This window comes from Lutjanus erythropterus, chromosome 4 (assembly GCF_056507025.1).
Source record: "Lutjanus erythropterus isolate fLutEry1 chromosome 4, fLutEry1.hap2, whole genome shotgun sequence".
In the NCBI taxonomy this organism is placed as follows: Eukaryota; Metazoa; Chordata; class Actinopteri; order Lutjaniformes; family Lutjanidae; genus Lutjanus; species Lutjanus erythropterus.
The window spans coordinates 14328063-14352655 of NC_139320.1; the positions used below are offsets into that span (position 1 = coordinate 14328063).

Below are 24593 nucleotides of genomic sequence, written 5' to 3' on the forward strand. Positions count from 1 at the left end.
AAGTCATTGCCTTGGACAAACTTTGTTGTGTCCACCTGCTTCTTATTGCGTCTACAGACACGATGTCACAAAAAAGATCAAATTAGATGGAACTCTTTCAAAACGAAAGAGCTGTCATTTGTGGAAAAATGATGCATCTGCTGTGGACAGTGTTGAATAAAAGGATAAAGGGCGCGACTCCAACCCCTGAATGCACCGGAGCTGGATGAAATCTGACAGGTGGAAATTATGTGAGAGAAGATGAAATAAGAGCGTGATCGCACAGAAAGGAGGGAAGAAAGCAAGGGCTTGTTCCGGGTCAAGATACAAGCAAAATGACTAAACTAGGAAGGAGTAGCAGAATTGCAGTGAGAGGACAGCCTGAAGAGAAACAAAGATGGATGCCAGCCAGATGGCTTTTAGATCCTACATGTTTTGGATTTAAGAAGCTAACTGGAGCTACAGACTACCAGGAGATAATGGCTGCAATCAGTTGTCCAGCTTTATTATCCAGGGTTTTTGACAGTTATTCAAAAGACGCATGGCAAAATCCTACAAACAATCACTTTGAAGGTGTTTGGGGACAAAGAAGAGGAAGTTCTTATTCAGGCCTCTATTTATAAAGTGAACTAACACTTGGTGTCTCCTTGTGGAGATGAGAGAAAATAACCTTACAATTTCTAACAGGATTTGTGTAGCAAATACATTTTATTACCAGCAGTTGGATGTTTGCGCTTGACTATGCAAAATGATATACGTGCAGAGTTCAACAAGGACGTCTTCTCATTTATCTACAGAAAGTTGAAAGTTTCTCTGTGCTCACTGAAGATCTGACTTCAAGGCGTGGGCTTGCAAATATGACTAGTGACATCATAAGTAGTTTTAAAATCAATCCTGGTAGAATCAGGATGAAGTCTGATGCAGAAACATGAAGCCACCAGTGCAAATACACTGAGAATGTACTTCACAGTGAGGAAGGAGACATCTTATACACAGCAGATTTTTTAAAAAAAATTTTATGCCAAAATTAGCGTAGCCATCGACTATGGAATTTTTAATGAGGGAGAATGAATAGATGCCTTTTAATTTAAGATTTAAGATTTTAATGTGAAAATAATGTGGGTATATAATGACTATAATGGTATTATATTAATTTATTATTATATTACCATTACCATTATTGATACTTATCATCATGCTAATTTTGACATTATGTCTTTTTACTTCTTTATTTCACTCCGCCAAACATGCCATCCTTACACCACACACCAACCCCTCAGGGATCACTAAACATGGATACACATCACTGCTACTAATGCAAAGATTAAAAAATAAACACACATTACCCACATATACTCCACTTCATCTAATCTGATCTCTCAGACTCTTGTTATCACATACATCATTATTATTCTCTGTTTGTCCATTATGTTTATCTTATTTATCATCTATTTTACCAATAAAAAAATGAAATTTAATTACTTAAAGATTTATTTATTTGGAAACAGGATGTATATACCCTCAACCCTGAATAACAATTTTATCATTGCAAACCTTTCGATCCCTTCCCATGTCAGTTTCAGTTATCCTTCCTATAAGCCATTATGTTTGAGGATATTGGGGGTCTACTATCATTCAACGATTTCTTACTTACTTAAACAGACACTTAACTCATGCAGCAAACATTCAGCAATAATTTGAAATCTAATTAACGTGAAACGGGCAAACTAAAACAGTTATTCCTGCCCGGAATGGAAATTTCAAAGGACACTGTGGCTGTAGAGAATCGAGTTATGTCAATATTATCCTGTTCCCTTAATCTCTGTCAGCATATCATTGTTATTTTATGATAAATTATAGTAAATATATCATTGATTTCTCCTTTAAGGTTTGGAAAGTAATAGCAAATGAAGGCTGTCTAGGGATGATCAGCTAAGATTTTACACAGGGGCGTCATCCTCTCCTGTTGAAGAGCTCACTTGCGCTGAATATTGCCTGAGGAAAATAGAAGTCAGGCCGCCCCATCAGCAACGTATTTAGTGCGACTGGTTCTGCATGTCAGAGGAGATGCAAGCGAGAGGTTTTGAATTCAGATTCCCCTCAACTTCAATTAGGACTGTATGGAGCATTTCTGTTGCTGGTTGGTTTCCTAATGCAACATAGAGGGCCATTTTTATTGATTTTTTTTCTATAGACAATCTCTCCACAAAATTATTTCAATCTGTTACTTTTTAATCATGGTTTTAAGCAACTGCTTTGAAGTAGGGGATTTGAGGGAATTGACACAGCGGCACCTGCTGAAAAAAAAAAAAAAAAAAAAAAAGATTAAAAAAACCTGTTGCCTTATTAAAAGCAGCCCTCTGGCCCCTCCAAATTCTCATTCAGCTCATGAAATGAGCTTTAAAAGGCATAAAGGGTCTCTCATCAGAAAGCTTCTTTAACTTCACATCTATATTTTTCAATCATGATACGCCCAGATAAAAGTGACTTGTAGTTTCCATTTATGCAATTTGACAGACGATGAGTTCATTTTAGACTCCAGATTAATGAGATCGCTATGGGGCTTTTGGCATAATTTGTGACACTTTTCCTCATGGAAATAATGAAATTGTATGACACTGAGCTTAAACAGACAGATTCAGAAACGCACGTAACTTACTGAAGAAACTGCAAGGATATTGTATCTGATTTTTTTTTTTTTTTCATTTTACAATGTTGTAAGGCTGAAAGGTTTGATTTGCCCTGTCTACATGTGTCTGATTTAAGACATACATCAAAGCATTTTTATAGTAAGCTATTATCTCTTCTACAAAGAGAAGACTGACTGTAGCCCTAACCTTTATCCTCTCTACTCATGGTGCTATTTATCTCACTTCAACACATTTATCCTATTTCTGAGTCACAAAACATATTTCACCTTTCAAACAAACCCTTCTCATTCTGCTCTTGTTAATAAACACATTGCAGTGCTCATGCTTCTCCACCTACACACTGTACTGAGCACACCGCTTCAGTACTAATGAGATACTTTTCATAATTAGCTTGAGATCTGTTTCCCAATCAGACAGACAGCGAGAGGCTAATTAATCACAGCACATTAGCCAGCCTGTATGTTTACTCATATCTATTTACCTTGCTTTATGGCAGCGAATGACGATATGATATTGCCTGCTGTGTTCTCCCAAGAAAGCCAAGGTCAGAGATAATTGAATTTTATTAGAGCCTTGAGAGGTACAGTTTGGTAATGTGGTAAAATTAGAATTCAGAGACATTGTTTGTTCAGACATCAGATGAGGCAGCAGGAACAGACTGATACCTGCTGTCAGTCTGACTTCTTATTTGACGGTGAATGATGGCAGAGCACAAACAGAAATAAAAAGTAAATCCTCGCTTATTTCAAGCTCGAGAAAAGGGGAAGCGTATATGACACATTAGAGCAAACATAAAGTGTGAAACACCATTTATGCAGAGTGTATGTGTATGTGTGTATGGCACACTGAGGTCTTGTGAACCTATCTAAACTGTCAGCACTGATTGACTGGCTGTATGCTTACATGGGTCACTGGTGAGACATTAGCTTGGTGTTCAAGCAAACCCTGCAGGGCTCCAGAAACCAACCGAAGTGAAGGATTAACACATAAATATACTATTTCTTGTGGCACAACATCCATGTCACAAGACACTGCGTGAGTGTCAGTGTCTGTGTATGCTGACAGCAGAAAACCAGGGTCGACTGACAAGCAGCTAACCTGTGTTAAATAATGGCATTCAGCACAGCTTTTGCCTTGTTAATCCAGCACCTTAGAAGCCTACTCAGTACTGTGGTACCAGTTAATAACCTAATGGACCACTGCGCTGGTCTCACCCACTGTCCACCACTACAAAGTTCAGAGCACACATGACCACTCGCAAAGACAGAAAAAGCTGACAAGTTCATGGTGCATTTTACATTTGGAAGCGATCATTTATACCCCCTTTATGTTTGGAAAAAAAGTCCAAAAGTTACCCCAAAAAAGGAGAAGAGTCAAAAGTTTTATCTCACATACATGGCGAAGCTGTAGAAGATTATATTAATGTACTCCTTGAAAAACAGACAAAAGCGGAGGCAGGGCTGTGACGGTGGTGGTCAGTGCGGCCATTAAATACACTGGAACATGGACAGAGAATTCTTTTCACTAACTAACTGATCATATGCACAATTTTTTGCATACACTTTTAAAATGTTTTTGTCATGTTCTGTGGTTGTGTTTGACTTGAGATCCATAACTAAACTTTTGCTAATCATTCAATCGAAAAAGCTGGTCTGGAACCTGGCAGACAAATATAGAACATACCCTCCTCACTAAACTCGGCCACAGTGGAGGACTTGCTGCTGTGTTCAGAAGCCAGTTTTCATATCATTTGGTGAGCACTGTGTCATTCTTGCCTTCAGAAATCTTTTTAATCATTTTTTTATTTTACCATCCATCCAGCACTAACAGCTCCTTTTCAATCAATTTATTGATTTTTTTTTTTGTTGTTGTCTAGCTTCAAGCTAGTTTTAGGCTTCTGGGTGATTTTAACATTCATATGAATGATGGTTCTGATATTTTTATTTGTAGTTTTAATCTATTTTTTAGTCTTTTAATCTCACGCAACATGTAACAGGCCCAACACACATCAGGGGGTATACTCTGGACCTTGTTTTCACTCTTTGTTTAAATATTAATTTTGCATATTCTGATTATCTTTTTTATTTCACATCGTAACTGTGTTCTGTTTGATTTGTGTTTTAATTAGTCTTTCTATTAATAGAAATGTGGATTCTGAAGTACAGTCTTTTAATGAGCACTGCCTTTCAGTCCTGGATAAAGTTGCTTCTTCTACGACTTGATCGGCTCCTGTGGTCCGTTCCTCCTCCTGGATGAACAGCAGCAGGGTTGTAGGATTGACAAAGGGGACTGAGTATACAGGGCCCTCATGTGAGGGGAGTCTGCAAAGATGCTTGAATGAATAGCTGTGGATGTGGGGAGAGGCCCATAAACAATGCCCACAGGGCCGAGCATTTTGTGCTACATCCCTGAGCAGCATAAGCATCTGGTCCTGACCCAGCTTATTTCAAACAAGATATTGTTAATCCACTTTTCAAAAAAAAAAAAAAGATCCATCTCTGCCCAGAGCTGCAGGTCTATTTCTTAGTTACCTTTTAAAGCTAAGGTCTTAGGAAAAGGAAAATGATTGCTAAGCAGATTACAGCCATCTGAAGAGCACAATATTTTTGAGTTTCAGTCTGTTTTTTTTTTTTGTTTGTTTTTTTATGGATTAATATGCACAGAAATATTCACAAACGTATTTTGTGATTTATATAACTCTCTCCACAAAAAATATTTTTCAATGCATATAAAAATATATATTGTTGTATAAAAATGACAGAAATCCACAGGCTGCTGAAGCTACATTTACAAAAAGTAGATAAATATGTTTATGCAGTGCATATTTATTGGGCATTAACCTCACATTTATGCACATATTGTTGAAAAAAGAGACTTGAAGCATAAATAAAGACTTCAGTTTCTGGCTCAGACACATCAGGACACAGCTGAGATACGAGCCTGCATTACACTGCAGACATGGAGAGGCCAGGAATGATTGATTGCTATATTTTGAAACCATTACATTGTCTAATCTTTGACTATATAGTAATCAAGCACAGACTTTGTAGAAGCAAGTAATTTTAATGAGCGCTGGAATGAATGTTCAGAAACCTTCATATTAAACATATCCGTTTCCCAGAATTGCCCCTTATTCCATCAGTAACTTTGAGGCTTAGTTTCACTGAAGTTGAAGCATTATTTTTCACTTTCCCATCAGTTTCAACTACATCACTCTATGTATAGTTGTCACCAGAATAGAAAAATTAAGTTGATGACTAAGTTTGTGGAGGCACTTGTCAACAAATAAATGTGTTTTGACAGACTAGACAGAAGCATATGCTCCAGACAAGTTTTCCTCATACACACGTGTAACTTCATGAATAAAAAATGGGCTTAGGTATGGCAAAAAGCTGAAGATGTACGTCAAAGTGTGTTTGCTTGATGTTGTTATCTGAAGCATATAGCTGTTTGTATCACCTAGCTTTTTTATCGTCTTTGTTTCTTAGGACGAGGCGCCTGCACTTTGTCAGACATAGCCATGCATAAAAGAATGAGTCTATCTATACCGGTGCTTTTCACTCTTCCTGACATGCTGTCGCTGTGATTCTGAGGCTTGTGAGCTGCTGTATCACCGCAGTGATGCCTCATGTCAGTCTTAGCCAGCTTTCAGGCGCAGCAGTACCATTTTTTTGTTGTTCCAGACCAGTGAGTGTGGTGACTGTTGCACCCTGCTCAGCAGTCCGAGAGGATTACTGGACAGGTTTGGAGTGGTATAAAGGACTAGCAGGGAAATACTGTCAGTTTGCGTTGGTTTGTTGGTATTTCCCTATTGAATTAAACCGAATCAGGCAGATGGAAAAAAAAAAATCATGTTTTTAAATAACACAGATTAACATCTATTCTTAATTAGTTTGCTGGGTATGTATGTTCAAATGAAAAATAATTGCATTTCTCTGAAAGGTGTACAGTGTCACAAAAAGTGTGAATGTGTACCAGCAGTAGGTGTTTTTATGAGCTAATAAGAGAAGCTGTTTTTTGTGTATTACAGTTTTCACCATCCCCAGTTCAGCAGCACGACCAGTCAGTCAGACATTTCGTGTCTGTGTTTTCGATGTACTGTAATTAAAACCTAGCTTGCCTAATTAATGAGGCTTAACTGGTACCTGTGCACTGCCCTGTCACTCCGCCCCAGCAATTTGGTGGAAGAACTGGATGACTCTCTGCTCTCTGCCTCGTTTACAGTTGCCAATAGGTCCCTCCAGCACAGTCCATTGATGTAGGAAGGAGAGCAGTCCTATTGAGGACTCCCAATGAACACGGCCAGACTGCGATGAAACCAACCTCAGAGACCAACGGAGGGCAGTTTGACGACAGGGAATATATTAATTTTCTTGCTGTGTTTGGCTCCTGGCACCCCTGGGCTGGATCACAGCTAACCAAGCTAACAGGTTAGCGGTTAGCTGTATTTCCATCAAGAAACTCTCCCACAGTTAGCTATTTCAGCGACAAGTAAGCTAAAACTATCTGTCCATCAGCAAACTGTAATTAAATCCCAGAGAGTTGAAGCTGAGCAGCCGAAGGACATGAAATGCAGTTTCACCCAAATCAGTGAATAAACGTACAGTGTTGTACTTTTGTCCAGTGAGGCCTGCTCCCCAGAAACACTGCAGTCTGCTCCACTGAACGAACGTATTTGTCTCTTTCCATGTTCATTGGATACAAATTTAGTCTACTCCCCAGAGTGCAGAATTATTATTATCAATACTATTATTATCATCATTCTTCTTTTTAGTAGTAGTAAGATTACATGAGGCTTAAAGTGAACATCGGTCTGGAAAGCTTGTGTAATTTGGGTAATGTAATTTATCTAATTGTGTCCTTCAACCATTGTGAGGTGCTGTTTGGATTTTAGCTTCTGACATCCACTTGTGCAGCGGATGGCTGAAAAATGGCCCTAATTAGCATAATAAGAGAGTTTAACTTTGCTATTTTATGTTCCAAAATGCATATGTTACTGTTTCTTAGTGTTGGTCATGTGTTAGTAATGTATTTGTAATGTGTTTGTTCAGAATTTGGTGGTTGATGGTGGTTCATGTTGGTAATTGTAATTTTCGTGCAACATAATTGAGGTGGCTAGTACACTCCAGCTGTATCATAGCTTAGTTATGTGGAAATCATATCTCTTAAATTACATGTAATTGCAGGGTAGAAGTGAAAAATGCTACTTATCTCCCAACTGGCACTAATTAGAATAGTGCAGAAGCAATTGTGTGGTGGGAGTCGATGAATGCCCATCAAGGTTGGGCCTCGATACCAAAACAGAATTGGATCTGCTCCATCTCTAGTTATAAACAGTTTTAATAATTTTCCAGAAGACAAAATCTAAAATACCATTGAAAATATCAGAAAATATCTATGAAATTACTTTTTTTTTTTATCACACTTGGGTGTAGAGTCGATGTATAAAACCTATGTGATAAAAACACTTAAACATCGATTGTGACTTCATGGAAACTTGAAGAGGCAGAGACAAGAGGGTGGCTGCTGTATTTTCTGTGTGTTTCTGTATGTTTGTGTGGGGTTCTTTGGGGGTAGCTCAGAGGTGCACAGGAAGGAAGGAGAGGTACAAAAAATGAGGGAAGTGGTGATGAGAGTGGCAAGAGAGAAATGAGAGCTGATAGAACTAGCAGAGAAAAGAGATGGAAACTGCTGTAAGACAGACTGGTGATGTTAATGTTCTTGTTTATTAATAATTTAGTGAGAAATCTCTCTCAGTACCCTCACTTACAAAATTCAGGAATGCCCATGTGCTCTACCCTGCTGCGTGTGTGGGCGTGCATGCATGTGTTTGCACTTTGTGTGGCTGTCAGTCTATCAAGAGCCAGAGGACATATGCTGGTCAGCCAGCTACCTTCCCTACTGTCTCATCATTTTCTCTCTTTCCCCCTGTAGGGTGGCCATTACACTGAGCCCCCTCAGGCCATGCCACAGCACACGCACGCACGCACGCACACACACACACACACACACACAGTGGCAAACAATGAAAAAATGTTTTAGTAAGCATACACACATGCACGCTTGCACACACTCCCTCTTCATCCATCCATCCAGCCCAGCTCGAGGGCCTTGGTGAGTGGGCTCCAGCCCCACGCAGCAGCCCCATGCTAGGGCCTTGGCCACATTAGCAGCCTGGCGGGAGATGGGCTGGCTACACTCGCCAACAGCCTCCAGCTAACGTCCTCCCACAAGAGCTGGCACCCTTTAGATGAGCTGGAATGGTCACAAAGTGGGAAGAATCTAATCCGGTTTGACTCTTTCTTTTTTTTTTTTTTGCAGTGTCCTCGGCCATCATGGGGCTTATTTGGGCCACTTTCCACTCTAAATAAATATGAAATATGAGGCCTGTATGTGATGTGTATGTACTGGGAATTATTGGATTAAATGTTGCAGCACAGAGCAGGGTTCAACTAAGAAAAAAAGCTGTGATACAGCAGTTATATTACATGAGGCCAATTTAAACTCCCTCACAGTGATATCACATGACAGCTTTATATGGTTTATATCCTTAGTGTGAGTATATCCTGCAGCTATGCTTCCCTGCGCAGATTAACACCTGAGTCATTGTTGACTGCCTCCATTTGGTCAGAGTGAGCCCTCCTTCACCCCGTTGCTATGATCATCCCTACAGTTGACAGCCATTAGGTTGAAATGTACCATACCTGCGTAGGGGATGGGGGCGTCTTTATCCAGGGCCACCAGGGGAGGATCCAGCAGGACAATGTCAGTGTTTTCAGTGATCACCCCATGGTATGATGTCTCAATCCACGGCTTGTGTTTATTCACTGTGGAGACAGAGAGCAGAGATGTCGGTGAATAATAACAGAACTGTCAGTCTGAACAAGCCGAGATATACATCTTCGACTCACCCTTCGATAAGCCCCTCCTCCAATCATAGATTAGCAACCGTAACTAAGGTACCACAGGCCTGTCAAGCTTGGCATTTTGCTGCATGTTGAAACAGTATGCAAAACACAAGAGTACACGTGGGAAATGGATTAAACATTATCTGCTGTAACGTAAGATGCACACATTAGCATGTCCCACTAACTAGCTCCAGCCAAACTTGTGTTTGATACCACTACATTTGCCAAACTCATAGCTTATTCTCAGTGGTTACATTGGGATTTGTTATGTGGGGGTTTGAGGAAGAGAATGTGGGCTGGTGTCTAATCAAAGTGGCCGACAAAAACACATATATATATGTATATATATATATATATATATATATATATATATATATGCGTGTTTTAAATGTGTTGGATGGAAACATTGAAACAAAAGTCAAACAGCTGACTCAAGGTGTTCAAGCATTAGCATTAGCTAGCCATACTTTTGGAATTTGCTCAAATTATTTTTGTGGACAAAATCAATGACCATCAGCTAGAAATTAGGAACTGCTTTTGTTTACTTCACCTCATATTTCAACAGTTAGGTTGCTCCCAGTTTCTATGTTATATCTGCCACCGTCATCACTGTAAAATACATAATACTGCAGTGCCAGAATGGAAGGAAAAATAACAGTAACTTAGGAGGGCTTAGAGAAGGATCTATTTCATTTCACCTGAAAAACTGTCCCCAGATAAACTATTTAACTTTGACATGTACACACAGACAAATACAGTCTACTGTAGCAAGAATACAGACACTCTTTATTCTGTTCTTGGCAAAGCTCCTCCGCTCTCAGCTTTCTACAAGACATACTCATTTTGCTAATCTCCCCCGCTACCTCTTTTCTCTCTTTTGTTCTTTTCTTCATTCCCTGCAGGTTTCAAAGCACAGTGCCATGCTTGATCAATGACCACCACCGTGCTGCCAGCAGAAAACAGTATCCAAGGCCAAGTCAAAACAAAGTTCATGAGCTGAGGGCCTGATTAAGGCCCATAATTGAGTAACGGCCCCCTGGGCAGTGTGCGGCACCGTGCCGACCCACTTGCCATTTGTTCACCATCTTATGGTCAAAAGAAAAAGAGGAAAGAAAAAAAAAGGGTTGAGGAAAACAACTGGAACCCTTTTAGCTGGGCCAGAAATCCACAAATTACATTCTGTCCACTTAAAGTTCAAGCCGGTGGATTGAAAATGACACAAAGCAAGGCTGTAATTTGAGGTCCGCTGAGAAAGATTGCTTTAAAAAAAAAAAATCACATAATAATATGTGGTTTAATGGGGAATGAAGAGCATAAGCAATAATTACTCATTCCGCATGCAGCAAAAAGAAAGTGGACTCTTTCTAAGTGCAAATCAAGCAATCATCACAGACCAGTTCAATTATCCAGTGAATGTCAGTAAAAGCCACGCTAAAATGTGCATTTTCAAAACAACCCTGTCAGACAAATATTAACAGACATCACACTCAGTAATGTCAGAGCACAAAGAAGACTTTGTTGTGAGACTGCATTTCATTTTATTTTCATCACTTCATACAGTATTTATTTGATTATGTGTTTTTACTGCACTTCAAAGCGACGGAAACAACACTAAACAACACTAAAACTATGATACTTGTACCCCAGTGAAAACTTCTACAGCTGTTCAAGCCAGATTGTGGAGCAAATTCTGATTTGATTAAAAATATGGATCAACAAATTTGTGTTTAGGAGGAAACCACCAAAAGAGAATTTATCTTAATTTGTGTTATGCTAAAAAAAAAAACTAGTTAACAAGCTCGCAGAGAAGTCAAACAATTTAACTGAAAATTGATAAGTGGTTTAATTAGTAAGAGAGGATAAACATTTTCAAACATTAGACAAATACATTAGATAGACAGCTGAAATTAATGGATAAACAGGTAAAACTTTTGCTAGAGGTAATGACTAAGCAGGTGAAAGGACTACAAGTAATCACTGAAGTGGTAAAATAGCTAAAAGTAACAGATAAAAGATTGATTTATTCAGCTGAAATGAACACAGATGAAATGAACACATTTGGAGCTTGACGGGTAGTGCTGATGACAGGGCTGAGTTCATTTGTTAGTAATAATGAGGTTTCATTACACAAAAAAGCTTGGAAACAACTGCTCTAAAAAACATGAGTCCCAATCTTTGATTTCCTTTTCTTTTTATGTTTTATTCCTGGAATGAAGTCTGACTTTTGGCAGTATAACAACAGAACATACTGTAACTTTATCAAAATACTGTGAGAAGGGCTTCTAAATTGTTCCAGAGATTCTGCGTCCAGTACAGATCTGTTGGTTCATAATCTGCGCTAGAGGGAACCCCGCTGCCTTTCCAAAACTGTTTAAAAACTGCTGGTTTATATCAACTTCTGCTGTAGCTGACTGCCTGGTATTAAGGTTACTGGGTTTTGGCAGGCAGTTATTCCTTTCAAAAATATCCCAAGTAAAATGATAGAAATATGCTGTGATGCTTCATGATCAGTTTTATTCCAACAACATGCACAGTAGGTCAAATATATGCAACCTCAGTTGGTTGGTCTCTGACTCTGGCACAATAATGGTGCAGGTGCACATCTTAACTTCCTAAACACACACTGTGCCTGTAAGGGTGCATTTGATTTATTGTTTATACTTTTGATTGCTTCATGACAAAATGATGGAAAAAATACTGCAAAGTTATCTTCCATTTTGATGTCCACATAAGAGACATTTTACACATGATAGTCTTCTTTTTATTTTATGCCTTGTGTGTTCTGAAAATTCAAAGACAGAGACTAAATGTTCTTCTAATTGAAAATAAATTCTCATGATTTTGACATTCACACACTCTTCTGTGGCATCATGCAAATAAATCATTTGCTATACATGATGTTCTTTGCACACCATACAGGCATTTATAAAATTGACTGCATGTGTTCAGAGATGCATGAAGCTGGAGGCAGTAGGAGACCAATACGAAGCGATAAAGGTTGCAGTAATACTGACAAGAACTTCAATCTACTTCCATCCTTGACTGTGGGTAAAGGACCAAACTTTAGCAGAAGTTGTGTTATGTTTTTGAGGATGCTGGGTAACTGCAAGATGCTAGTGCGACCTGGGAAAAACATGCTAACACTACAGGGATGCATATTCATGAGTGTCAGCCCAGAAAGCATGGCTAACGGCCCTGATACAGTTAGAGGAAATCATTTACAGGGGCAGGGAGATGGGAACACATTAGTCTATTAGGACATTATAAATATGCATGAGTTTGCTACAACAGTGAGGGGTAAAATGATACTGATTTCAACTTTAAATGCCATAGAATGTCATTTTGGGAACAAATAGCTTGCTGGCACTGCTGTGTAGGAATTTCAAAGGGAAACATGATTTCTATGTGTCACCACTGTCGCTGCCAAAGGTGCAACTAATGGATTCTACTGAGAGAGCCTGTATTTTGTGGAACATGTGATACAAGTACAGAACAATTAGCAGACATCTAACTGTGTCAGATCTCGCTTTTTGACACTCAAAAAAGTGTGTTATCATAAAAGAAAAAAGTGAGAAAGCTGAAACCAGATGAAAAAAGCTAATTCCCTGCTCCACGTTGGGGCCGGTGCATAACCCCAATGAATGTGTAATACAGGGTATAACGCTATTTGACCACAATGTGTGACAGCTAATGAGGAGTCTGGAGAATTGAAGGGGCTTGTCCTCAACTTCATATATTCAGTCTTTTCACAGATTAGGAGCCCTATTGGCCTTTAAATCTTTGAAGCTGCTGTTTGTGGCACTCAGTGTGACGACTTAGCAACGTCAAGCTGACCTAAACCTAATTTTGTTATCAGCATTGCCAAAATGTTCCATTATGAGCACGATGATCCAGCTTCAACACTATGATACTGCAGTGAAAATGGAGGCATTCTTTTGTCATGAGATACATAACATGTACACTCTTAAAATGAATGGTTCCAAAAGGGTTCTTCCTGACAGGCTGAGGTTCTGCTCGGAACCATCTGCTACTGAACAACTCCTTTCTGAAGAAAGGGTTTGTCAAGGATTGTTGAAAGACAAGAAGGTTTGAGGTGAAGCTCTTGTTAAAAAAGATCCCTCTGGATGGGATTTAGATGAAGCCCTTGGAATATAAAACGGTTCTTGGTAGAACCCCCTGGGTGAGTTCTTGTTGGAACCATACACCACACATGTTCTTCTTAGAACCCTCAGAAAATGAGGGTTCTAGGTGAAACCCCTATGAAAAGGCTATTTTGTATACTCCCCTGGATGGGTTGTAGATGAAACCCTTGGAATACAAAAAAGTTCTTGGTAGAACCCCCTGGGTGAGCTCTTGTTAGCGCCCTTACAAGGTGGTAATATTCTGGACAGAACTCCCAGAGAGGGTTCTGGGTGGAACCATTACACCACAAGGGGTGTCTTTCATTGGGAGTTCTGGGTGTAACTTTTTATAGATAATTCTAGGGATAACCCTTCATGTTGGGCTCAAGGTTGAACCCTCTGAAAGAGTTCTCAAAGAGGGTTCTCCTATGGGATCAAACGAAAGAACCCTATATGGTTGCAGTTAGCACCTTTATTCCTAGAAGTGTATAACAAAATGGGAACAACAGAACATCACACTTCAGAGTAATGATATGTCCACACTGGTGACCTTTGTGATGTCACGAGTACACATGTTTGAGTGCATCCTTCCATCCATCAGCCTGGCCTCACCGCGCTGCTGTGGCGGGTTAATGATGTCTCAAACCCTCGCAGCCTTCTCTGTGTGCGTGGGATGGAATAGCTCTTCACCAGGAGAGATGAGGGCATTAAAGTAGCGTCCAGCTCCGGTAATCGCTGCTGTGTCTTGATGGGGTGTCACCGACATGTCAACCCCGCCCCCAACACATCTGCAGCACATCCAATCACTGTTGAGAAATACAGTGCCGCTGCTGTCTTAATAGAATGGGGTCCATGTATTGACAGCTTGAGACATGCCCGTGAGTCATTAGAACAAAATAGATGGATATGCTCCTGTCTTCTTGCAAATAATGCAGGCTATCAGAGATGGAGGGGAGGAGGGGAGGGTGAAGAAATGAACAAGGTAGACCATCAGTTCCAGAGACTCCCAGGGGAACCATCGCAGCTGCTTACAACAATCGAACCTGGGGCTCCAAGTGCTAATGCCTTGACACTAAGTGATTAGCTCCATACTGCTCCATGGCAACTCGAATCAAAACTAAACACGGTTAATCCCCTAATCAATAAAAGGGAATATGACACAGCCAAATTTGTCTCCATCATTTCATTCTGCAGGTTGAATCAGAAAGAAGCACTTCTCTGAGTTTACTTAAAGTCTTCATGCTTTTGTGTGCTAACGACACACCAGTGACGAGGTTTGTCCTTTTGACATTTTGACAGAACAGTGTGATGCTCATCTTTGACGGGCATTCAGGACTCAGACAGCCTCTAATAGGAGATGTGCTTAAAGGAAAAATCAGCAAGCACACACATACACGCACACACGCCGCCTGAGATGCACTTCAAGTGACCCCAATTTTTAAAAGCAAACACCTTCGTTGGCAACTAAAAGCACTCAGTAAATGGCACACAATAACCTTTCTTTGTGGCTTTTTTGGCTGAATGTGACTGGCTGAGATCCAAGGGCTTTTTGCATTTAAAGACAGAGCAGGAATCAAATGCACCATTTTCAGTTTCATGTGTTAACAAGTAGAGGAAACTAATACAAGCTTGTTGTGTTGCACTTATTTAGACCTGAGTTGGGATTCAAATACCATGACCTTTTGCCACCATGTCACAGAGAAAGAGCAGTGGGGTGAGTTCTGTTAACTGGCTTCAAGGCAGACTAGACAAAATCCCTTTTGCTTAATATTATATCTCCTGGAAAACCTGCTATCTTAATTCAACCTTTAACTTTTTTTTAAAATGAAAATCAACCTGTTGCACCTTTTTCTGCCTTCAGCTGTTCTATATTCTCTGAATTTGGTGTTTTAGATGTCTCGTGACTAAATTAACAAAATGTTTACTCAAACGTTTAAATGATCACCACTTCTGTGTAATTTTGTCTTTTCACAAATGAGTAGAGTTAAAGGCCACTGAATCATTTTTGTTCCTCAAGTCAATTTAATTACAGGGGTTGAGGGATTCAGTTATCAAACCTGTACAGGCTATATAATCAGGTTGTGTGACAGCTGAAAAAGGTGAGAGCAAGAGCTCAGCTGCCCTTTATTGCTGGCTGCCGGTCAGTGGGACTATCTTCCTCTGCCATTTCACTGCCAATTAAACCAAGAGTCGTGGATTTGACTTGAGGCTCTGAGCATGGCAGAGGCGATATAACAGCTGATTAATCTCTGACCAGGCAACGGTGTGCCACCATAACTGCACTAGCGGGCGCCACCTCTTAATGGGTGTGTGCTGCAATTTGAATAGGCCCCGGAGGGACATGGGAGGAAGAGAAACAGTTGTAATTAAAAAGATCTCTGTAGGAAATTAAACTCTGATTGATAAGGTCAACAAAAGGGGCTGTGATGAATACATCAGCATAATGAAAAGTAAACGCAGCAGAGACAGTTAGCCATTACTGCGACCAACAGGCAATTACAGCCACACAGTAAGCTGCTGGGAGCTCACGCCAGCTCAGAGAGGCTCAGAGATGTCCATCAACGGGTCACCGCAAATAATCGAGGAAACATTCCGGCGAAAGTCAAGGGACGTGTCTCAGCTCTCTTTTTTCTTTCCTCCTAACCACTCCATCGTTGCAGTGATCCGTGTCTTCTTTGAACCTTGGAGATCTTCTGCAAACTTTAATCTTCTTTGCACTCAGTGCACTGGCTTCGTGCTTCACAGAGCAAACTGACAGGAACCCTCTGTCGAGAGAGTGCTTTATTAAATATAAAAGCTTCTAACTAGATTTCTCGTCAAGATGCATTGAGTCCTCAAGTTCCTAACACTGATTTTGACTAAAGAACAGTTAGACTAAAGGGTAACACATGAAGTCTGCAAGCTAAGAAAACTGACAGTACACACTGCATGAAAATGTTATTTTGACTGCTAATTTATTTGCTGATTTTAAGGTAATTTTATCAATACAGCTTCATGGCTATTTAAGGGATATTTTGGATTATTAACATGGGGCTGTATGAGGTAATTATCGATAGTCACGGTATTAACAACAGAAAAAGGCAGTCAACACACCCCGTTTGGGGAAGCAGCAGGAGTTTCGCTGTAGGAAGCTATGCATGCTGTGGACAGAGACAGTAGCAAAAAATATATTTTAGCCACCTAAAAAGGCTCATCTAGAAAATCCATATCAGTTTAAATGAACACTATATTTAAAATATATCTACAGCTTTACCTTGCCGTCAGTTAATCTGTTCATAAACCAAATATTGCTCTCTCTAAACCAACTGGACTCCATCTGCAAAATCGGTAAATTTACCTTCCAGAACAATGGAGTTACTGATCAAGTGCTGCCCCAATCTGTTAGTTTGTTTGTATTCTGCAACTTCTGTATTTTAAAAGGTTAATGCAGATTCACCAAAGTCACACAATAACACAAACAAATTCACAGATCGAGGCACCTGTAGACCAGCAATTCCCATGTTGTGTGAGGTAAATTACTTCTTTTGCAAAAAAAGAAGTGGTTGGGTAAGAGAGAAAGATAGTTGGCATAAATAAGAGTGGTTTCATATCAGAAATATCAGAAAAAAGAATCATGTTGTCTGACAGCAAGGTAAAGTGCTGAAAATATTCTAGATATTGCGTACAATTAAAATGATCTAGATTTTTTTTTTACATTACAAAAGTATGCAGTACATTGTTTGTCATGCAATCCCATCATGCACGAAATACATGCCTCACCAGGAGACTAGTATGTTTTTTTATTGTATCATTTCCCTTTCAAATGACATAATATGACCAGGAAGTAGAAAATTGTCATGAGAGTGATGTATTGACACTTGATGAAACTAGAGGCAACAGATAATGTCTGAATAACACTGAGGCTGAGTGACAGCAGTGTTTGGTTATTTCATTTGAATCATTAAATATTTAAGTCATACAATAATAAATAAGAAAAATGGTGAAATATATAATAATAAAATATAATAATAATTGAAAATATATCAAGTATCATCTTGAAAACAGATGAGAAGTGAACCTCTGCTTAATTTTCCATCACAGTGATGTTTGTAATTTTAAATACAACAAAGGAACAGAAGTGCAGAAACTGCAACAGCTGCCGAACTCAACAAATAAGGGCTTTTTGTGCTTGGGTAGAATACAGGCAAGTTCATTACTCAGTCAGAGCATACAGCAAAGGAAACTGTGTTCCTGCCAGAACACCTGGGTCACCCCTCCACAGTCCCTCTCAGACAGTGACACCCTGACCTCCGCTGTGCTCACTACAGAGCTCCCTCCACTGTCTTCTCATCTCTGAGCAGTCTGTCTGGAGGACATGCAATGGAAACTAATCTCTGTGCTTTTTTCACACCATCTGAAAACACCTCATGTCCTCTGGCATGTGATTGAAAATCATGACTCGGCCTGAAAATAATTCACCTGTCGCTCCCTGGTTGGCCTTTTGTGGCTGTTATGTTATGGATTTAGTTTCTTGAGATTATGAGCTGTTCATAGCCCTGGGCAGGCTGAGATAAAGCCGGATCACGCGGTGCTTTTTTCAGGTTTGTTGAGAATGGAATAACCTAACAATTCAGAGGCTGACCTGCATTGCCCTAGGTGTGTGTGTGTGTGTGTGTGTGTGTGTGTGTGTGTGTGTGTGTGTGAATGTGCCAGTGTGTATAAAGTATGTAAGCCTGTGTGTCATACTGCTTTTGCGGGCCAGGTCAGGTTGTGCATTCTGGGCATGATCCCAGCCCCTGATGCCTGGAGTCAGGGTGGGAGAGCAGTGTGTTGCAGCAGGATCCCACAGCCTCTGAGCCTAACAAATCCAAAGCAGAAGCCACCCTGTGAAACCACCCAGCGAGCACCCCGACCACAGTAAACAAAAGTCCAGCTCAAGGGTTTGTAGACAAGCAGAAAAATTCATAAAGGTGCATTTAGAGTTCTGCACTACACAGATTGAAAGACAGCACTGAGAGGAGGCAAGTGCTGCCATACATATCAAAGTCTGCAGCTTTATTTGCACCTCAGTGAACAATGGCATTTTTGTTTACACATTTCTCTCCTTTCTACCCCTCAATATTGTCCCTGCAGCAAAATGATAGAGCCCCGACAAAGGTCAGGCTTTTATCATGAGCTTGTTTTCCATCCACCTTGGCTGAAGTGCAACCACCCCACCCCCACCCCTCGCCCCGGAGTCGAAGAGGAGCCGAAGAAAGAGAGGAGAATGGAAAAAGCACTATACAAATTGTCTGAGTTCTCCTCTGTGCCGTAAGTGACTGTGCAGCAGTGTAACTGTATATGTTGCTCTACTTTCAGATAGGGACTTATTAACCTGCAGAGAAAGGGAAAAGGCTGACTGCACAGTCACTCTGCTGCTCTACTACCCCCACTGCCCCTGGGGAAGAGTGGAAAAAACAAAGAGAAAGAGAGAGAGATGTAGGAGTGTTATGCATCACGGTACATGGCAAAAAAAAAGAAAAAAGAAAAAAACTAAAAGCATCTATCCAAATGACCAAGAGTGGATGTATAGGAGCTGAAAATGCACTTTTAGTGCCATTACCCCCAGCTATCATGACCCCTCTTCATCAAACGGCTTCACAGTCACAAATGTTCCCTCTGTGCGTCATTTGAGAGCCATTATCGAGGTCCATTATTGTATTTGCAATTTGAGATATGGCATTTACAGCTTCCTGCATTTCTAGCGCACACACACGGACTGGGAGCACATCAAGAGATACACCTACTCTTCAAAGCATTGACAATGGCAAAGAGTCACATGCATCCAAAATGGTCTATACGTACCAAACATCAAATGCCTCTGGGATAATGGTGGAAAAGAGATACAAGTTTTCTGATTACCTTCACAATTCACAAACTAATATTATGAAAAATACCAGATTTTTTCTCTCTCTCTGTCTCTCTCTCTCTCTTACTCAATCAGACTGTTTGCAGAAATGTAATTTTACCTCACAGAACAAGGGAGATTGTTTGTGTTATTGTGTGACTTCAGTGAATCTGAGCTAACCCTTTAAAACACATCACATAATATCATAAACTAACAGCAGTGTTAGACAACAACTCCTGTGTTCTTTTAGGTCAAATAGCTGATTTTGACAATGAAGTTTGGTTGGTTTGGAGACAGCGATATTTTGCTCGATTGGTGGCTTCTTGTTGGCAAAAGCTGTCTGATGGCAAGGTAAAGCGGTGAAAATATTTTTTATATAGCGTACACTTAAATTGAAATTGATTATTTTGGGTGGGCTTTTTTTCCTAAAATATGTTCTGCTGCTGATTTACAGGAATTTACAGGAACGTGGACAGGATTCTGGCTTTGGTCCTGGTTCAAGACGATGATATCCTCATTGTTAATCCTGCCTAACTCAGCTTTGTAGGCAGATTTGTAGATTTTCCACCTGGGAAAACAACTGTCAATTGAGCACAGTCAGAGGTTCAAGAGCTACAATGGTATTTTAGTCAGTGTGTGCTGTAGTTTAGTCTTTGTCATTCACTTTCTGATGATAAGTAAAACAACTATAGGGCAGTTGACAGCATGTGTGATCAGCAGAATTCTACGATGCTGCTGCAGTTCATTAAAAATCCTCACTTAAATCAAATAAACAAACAGCTCTATCTCAAAACCAGAAAGAAATTGACAAGCACAAGTTGGTTTCATTAAGAAACACAATTTCCTCTTTATATGATACTATATATGTTGAACTGGTAGCTTTTTAGATCAAGTTTGATTCAACATATTTTCAAGAAACACCAGACATAACAGCAAGTAGCTCTAAAACTGCTGTAAGTAGCTATGATGAAATGAATAACAGTCTCCCTAAGAGGAGAAAGCAATTTCACTTTATATGTGGAAAAGTCACAATCCAGTCAGTTGTTCCAAACAACTATTCGTCACACTTCACCCCAGAAAACAGCCTCAACCTCTGGAAGCAAGAGCCAAGTTTGTCCCACTGTTTACCGATGGTGATTATCTGATGTGACTTTGAACAAAAACTCACAATGTCTTTGTTGTTTTCCACAATGGTGTTGTAGGTAGTGCTACTGGCAACTCATATACCATACCAAAACAGCTTGATCACAGACGCAGTAAGTCTTATAAAAAACTCCAGCTGATTAACACACACAAGAGAGAAAGCCCAGGACAAGTGACAAAGAAATGCCTGTGAATATGCACTTAAGTGTCAATGTGATACAAAAACTTCTTTGATCACGAAGCCTGATGTTTCTCTAATTCTGTGGTGTGTCAGTGAAGTGTGAACTACACCGCAGACTGGAGTCTGTTAACAGTGAGAAACACACAGATAGATCCACATCATGCTCTTCCTTTCTTTCCACCAATATGATGGGGAAAAAAATAAGATCCTGTTAGTCATCATAATGAGAATAACTTCTAATTAATTATTTAGTATTTCACAATTTCACACAAACTTTGTCAAAATTACTTACATAAAGTCATTATATTGTGATACAAACTTATTATTTTCATCAAGTTTCTTAATATTTTGAGATACTAACTCAGTATTTTGAGATAGGGGAGATCTGGGACATGATTAACATTTTTCATATTTTCCTTAATGTTTCAAAGACCACTTGAAATACACTTCGCTGAAATCTTTTAATATGAGAAATACATGTGTACTAATTAATAATACAATTATACATTATACATTTCCATCAATAGGGATATGACAGTCATTAAATTGCACACAAGTAGTCCACTGCTCTCTTGGTAGGGGCAAGTGTTACAGTGGTTGGGGGCAATTGTAACAATGAAAAATTAACTCATAATGATCTACTGTTCTTCAAATAAAAAGACACCTCAAAGTAATCATATTACTGCTTTAGTATCTGAGGATGTTTTTAGGTACGCTGTTCAAATTTTTTTAGATGCCAGGCATTGTCTGCATTCAAGCAAAAGACAATTTCTATTTTTGTAGTACACTTGACAACTATTCTACTGGTAACAAGATTTTAAATATTTGAATTGAGTTAAGCAATTTAATGAAATATTTTCTTTTTTTTGACAGAAAAGTATGTCACCACAGACATACAAGGTTCTTACATCAGTTCATTATATAGGTCTGCTGTCATGGTTTATGTTTTATCTAGATCTAGCAAATTAGGTTTAGGGCAACCAAAAGGCCAGCAGTGGCCCTGTGCAATGACGTGTGGACTGTGGATTGATGGGACCAGGATGAAACAGGAGTCAGTTTTCTTTTTTTACTGTGTAATGGGATTGGGACGGGGCAAGAGTATTTTTGTGGGAGTGGGATGGTACAGGAGTGAAAATCCACTCCTGTGTCACCCTCTACTGTGGATCAAGTGGGAGCAGAAAGGTTTTGTCACAGTTTGAGTTTGAGTGGGATAGCTATGGTGGATTTTTTTTAATGACTGATTCTCCGAATTAATTGCAAAAGTCCAAATGTTCTAATAATTTTACAGTGGGACGGCCCTGAGCGCTCACGGAGTAAACCAAAATCTGCCAGAGCGTAACTGGGGGCAGTGGAAGTGGACCATACTCTTTTCAACCTGATATGTGCACAAATTGCACTTTTAAACAAGTGGATGAAACATAGACATTGGGATAAACCTAAAGATGTGAAAAATCCTGAATAGAGGACGGCCACAGTTGGACACTTCTACCCTCCCTTGCAGTTCAGTTAAGAGTCTCTTATGTGCAAGTGACCTAACGTGTGAGCAGTGTGTGTCAATGGGAAAAACAAGTTATTATGTGTTTATGATCCCCACAGAATTCTGTTCAGGCCAGTTTATATGACGCCTCAGGCCAGCTGTGAAACAGGGGGCTGAAAACACAGCGAGCGAATAATAGCATCCGCGGTGTAATCCTTTTAGAATGGCTGGGCTTTTGATGTGAGGGCCACCGTCTTACGGAACATGAGGTGCACTATGCGCAGTAATCTGGTTAAAGAAACGTGTGCATGGCTGCATGTGTGCTCCACTGTACAGATGCCACACGTAACACTGTAGCAGCATGACCTTGGGAACAACTTGTTCTCATGTCTGTGGTTAGACAGATTTACTTGATCTTTTTTCTTTTTTTCTATTGATCTTTTATTTTTCACTTTCAATCTCATCTCTATGCCCTTTCATCGCTGAAATACATCCAATCAGAAACACCACTTTTATCTGGCCGTTCAGTCTTTTCATCTTAAATGCCTGTATGGACACATGCTTTTATTCTCCCACACACACGCACGCTTAGTACTCCACAGCACTTAGTCCCCAGTGCTCCTCAGAGTGCGTTCGTGATTCCTCCTGGCAGTCCATTTCATTTTCCCTCTCTCTATCTTTCTCATATCACTCTAAAAATCGAAGGCAAGTGGGCAAGGAGGTGTGATGAGAGGAAGAGAGTATTCCTACTGGGACACTCTTTGGACCATTGCTTAACACACACACACACACACACACACACACACACACACTAACACACACACACACACACACACACACACACACACAAACGGTTCATCTCAGCTCATCCTGGAGGGAAGGAAACAGAGAGCCTTCAAACTAAAACTTGCCACTTGTTTCCCAAAATGGAGAATTCAAAGGAGGGCAGAGAAACAAAGAAACTGAGGAGGGCCGTGAGGTTACAGAGGAGGAAATAAGGTGGGATTTGTGGGACATACCAGAACATATGGTGGAAGTCAGTGTGTACTGGTGTTACCTTTGGCAAAGGTGACATACAGGACAGAAAGCAAATTCTTGGTATTTGACCCTGGGTTGGTGCCTCATGTACTTTCGTCACACTGATTGAGTCATCTCATCACTTTTTGGATAAGCTAGTATAACATACTAATATAGCTGCATGACAATTTTCTAACAGGTCTGGCCTATTAGCTGAATTCATACTGCAGCTGACTGTGTTATGACAGGTCCCCAGTTTGCACCCTTATCTTTTAGAGATTAAACACACAAGAGAATTCACAATCAATTTTAGCTTCAAACAGAGAAGATTTTTTTAGTTTTTGTGATTGATTTTATTCCTTGTACTGCTGCACGGCTGCAAGCTCGACTAGACTACAGATTTTCAAATGACTTCTTCCTGGCTGTTGGTAAATTCTCAAATAACCATCCTGACTTTATACTAGAAATATGTACAACTAAATAGTGCTAAAATATATTGACATATGCCCAGCTCATACAGGCTTACAAGGCAGACTACTAGGTGTGAGATCAAATATACTTAAATAAATACACATTATTTATGGGAATTTATCACATTTCACACAGCTTCCTCTGTGCTGCCATAAAAGTCATTAAATAACTTCACTTAAACACAAATGTTGCACGTGTGTGGTTAAACCAGCTCTTACTAACATGTACACTTACTGTTCACGTAGCTGATGCAACAGTCTGCAGAAAACCATAGAAAATTGTGCATTCCCTTATAATTTGTAGATTATTGGCTCTTTAATGGCGCCAAAGCCCTAATGGCTTTCGGTAATTAAAAAAGTAAGCAGGGACAACATTAAATAACTTGCCTCTGGTTAAAGAAAACAGACGGACTTGGACATTGCATTTTATTTATGTGGAAAAACTGACAGAGGATTAATGAAATCACAACCCTGTGTTTCTCTAGCCCAGACTGTACTGTGGGGAGTGCCTGTTTACCTTTTTTTCATCCTACAGCATACTGCACTGAATCTACAAACTCAAACCTTGTGTTTCAACTGCCCAGCACAGTTTTGTTTTTTTTTTCATGGATGAACCTGAGGAGCTGCAGTGCATGACCGTGAAGCCCTGACTGTGAACTGTGAGAACAGAGAGGCCTGGGAGGCAGCGATGTACATGAAAGGGAAAGATGCTTCGAACACACTTTAACCTCTACAGTGTCTGAGGAACATGGACCCCATCACGTATAAAATGTTCTCTCA

General features: G+C 39.9%; 1 protein-coding gene across 1 annotated transcript in view; it reads right to left on the reverse strand.

The window, feature by feature from the left end:
- The window catches only part of LOC146328170 (calsyntenin-2-like), a 322009-nt gene that overhangs the window by 187601 nt on the left and 109815 nt on the right, over nt 1–24593 (reverse strand). The window contains exon 2 of the mRNA XM_084717042.1: nt 9335–9457. Within this exon, the coding sequence (XP_084573168.1) occupies nt 9335–9457 (123 nt within the window). The remainder of the gene's footprint in view (nt 1–9334; nt 9458–24593) is intronic.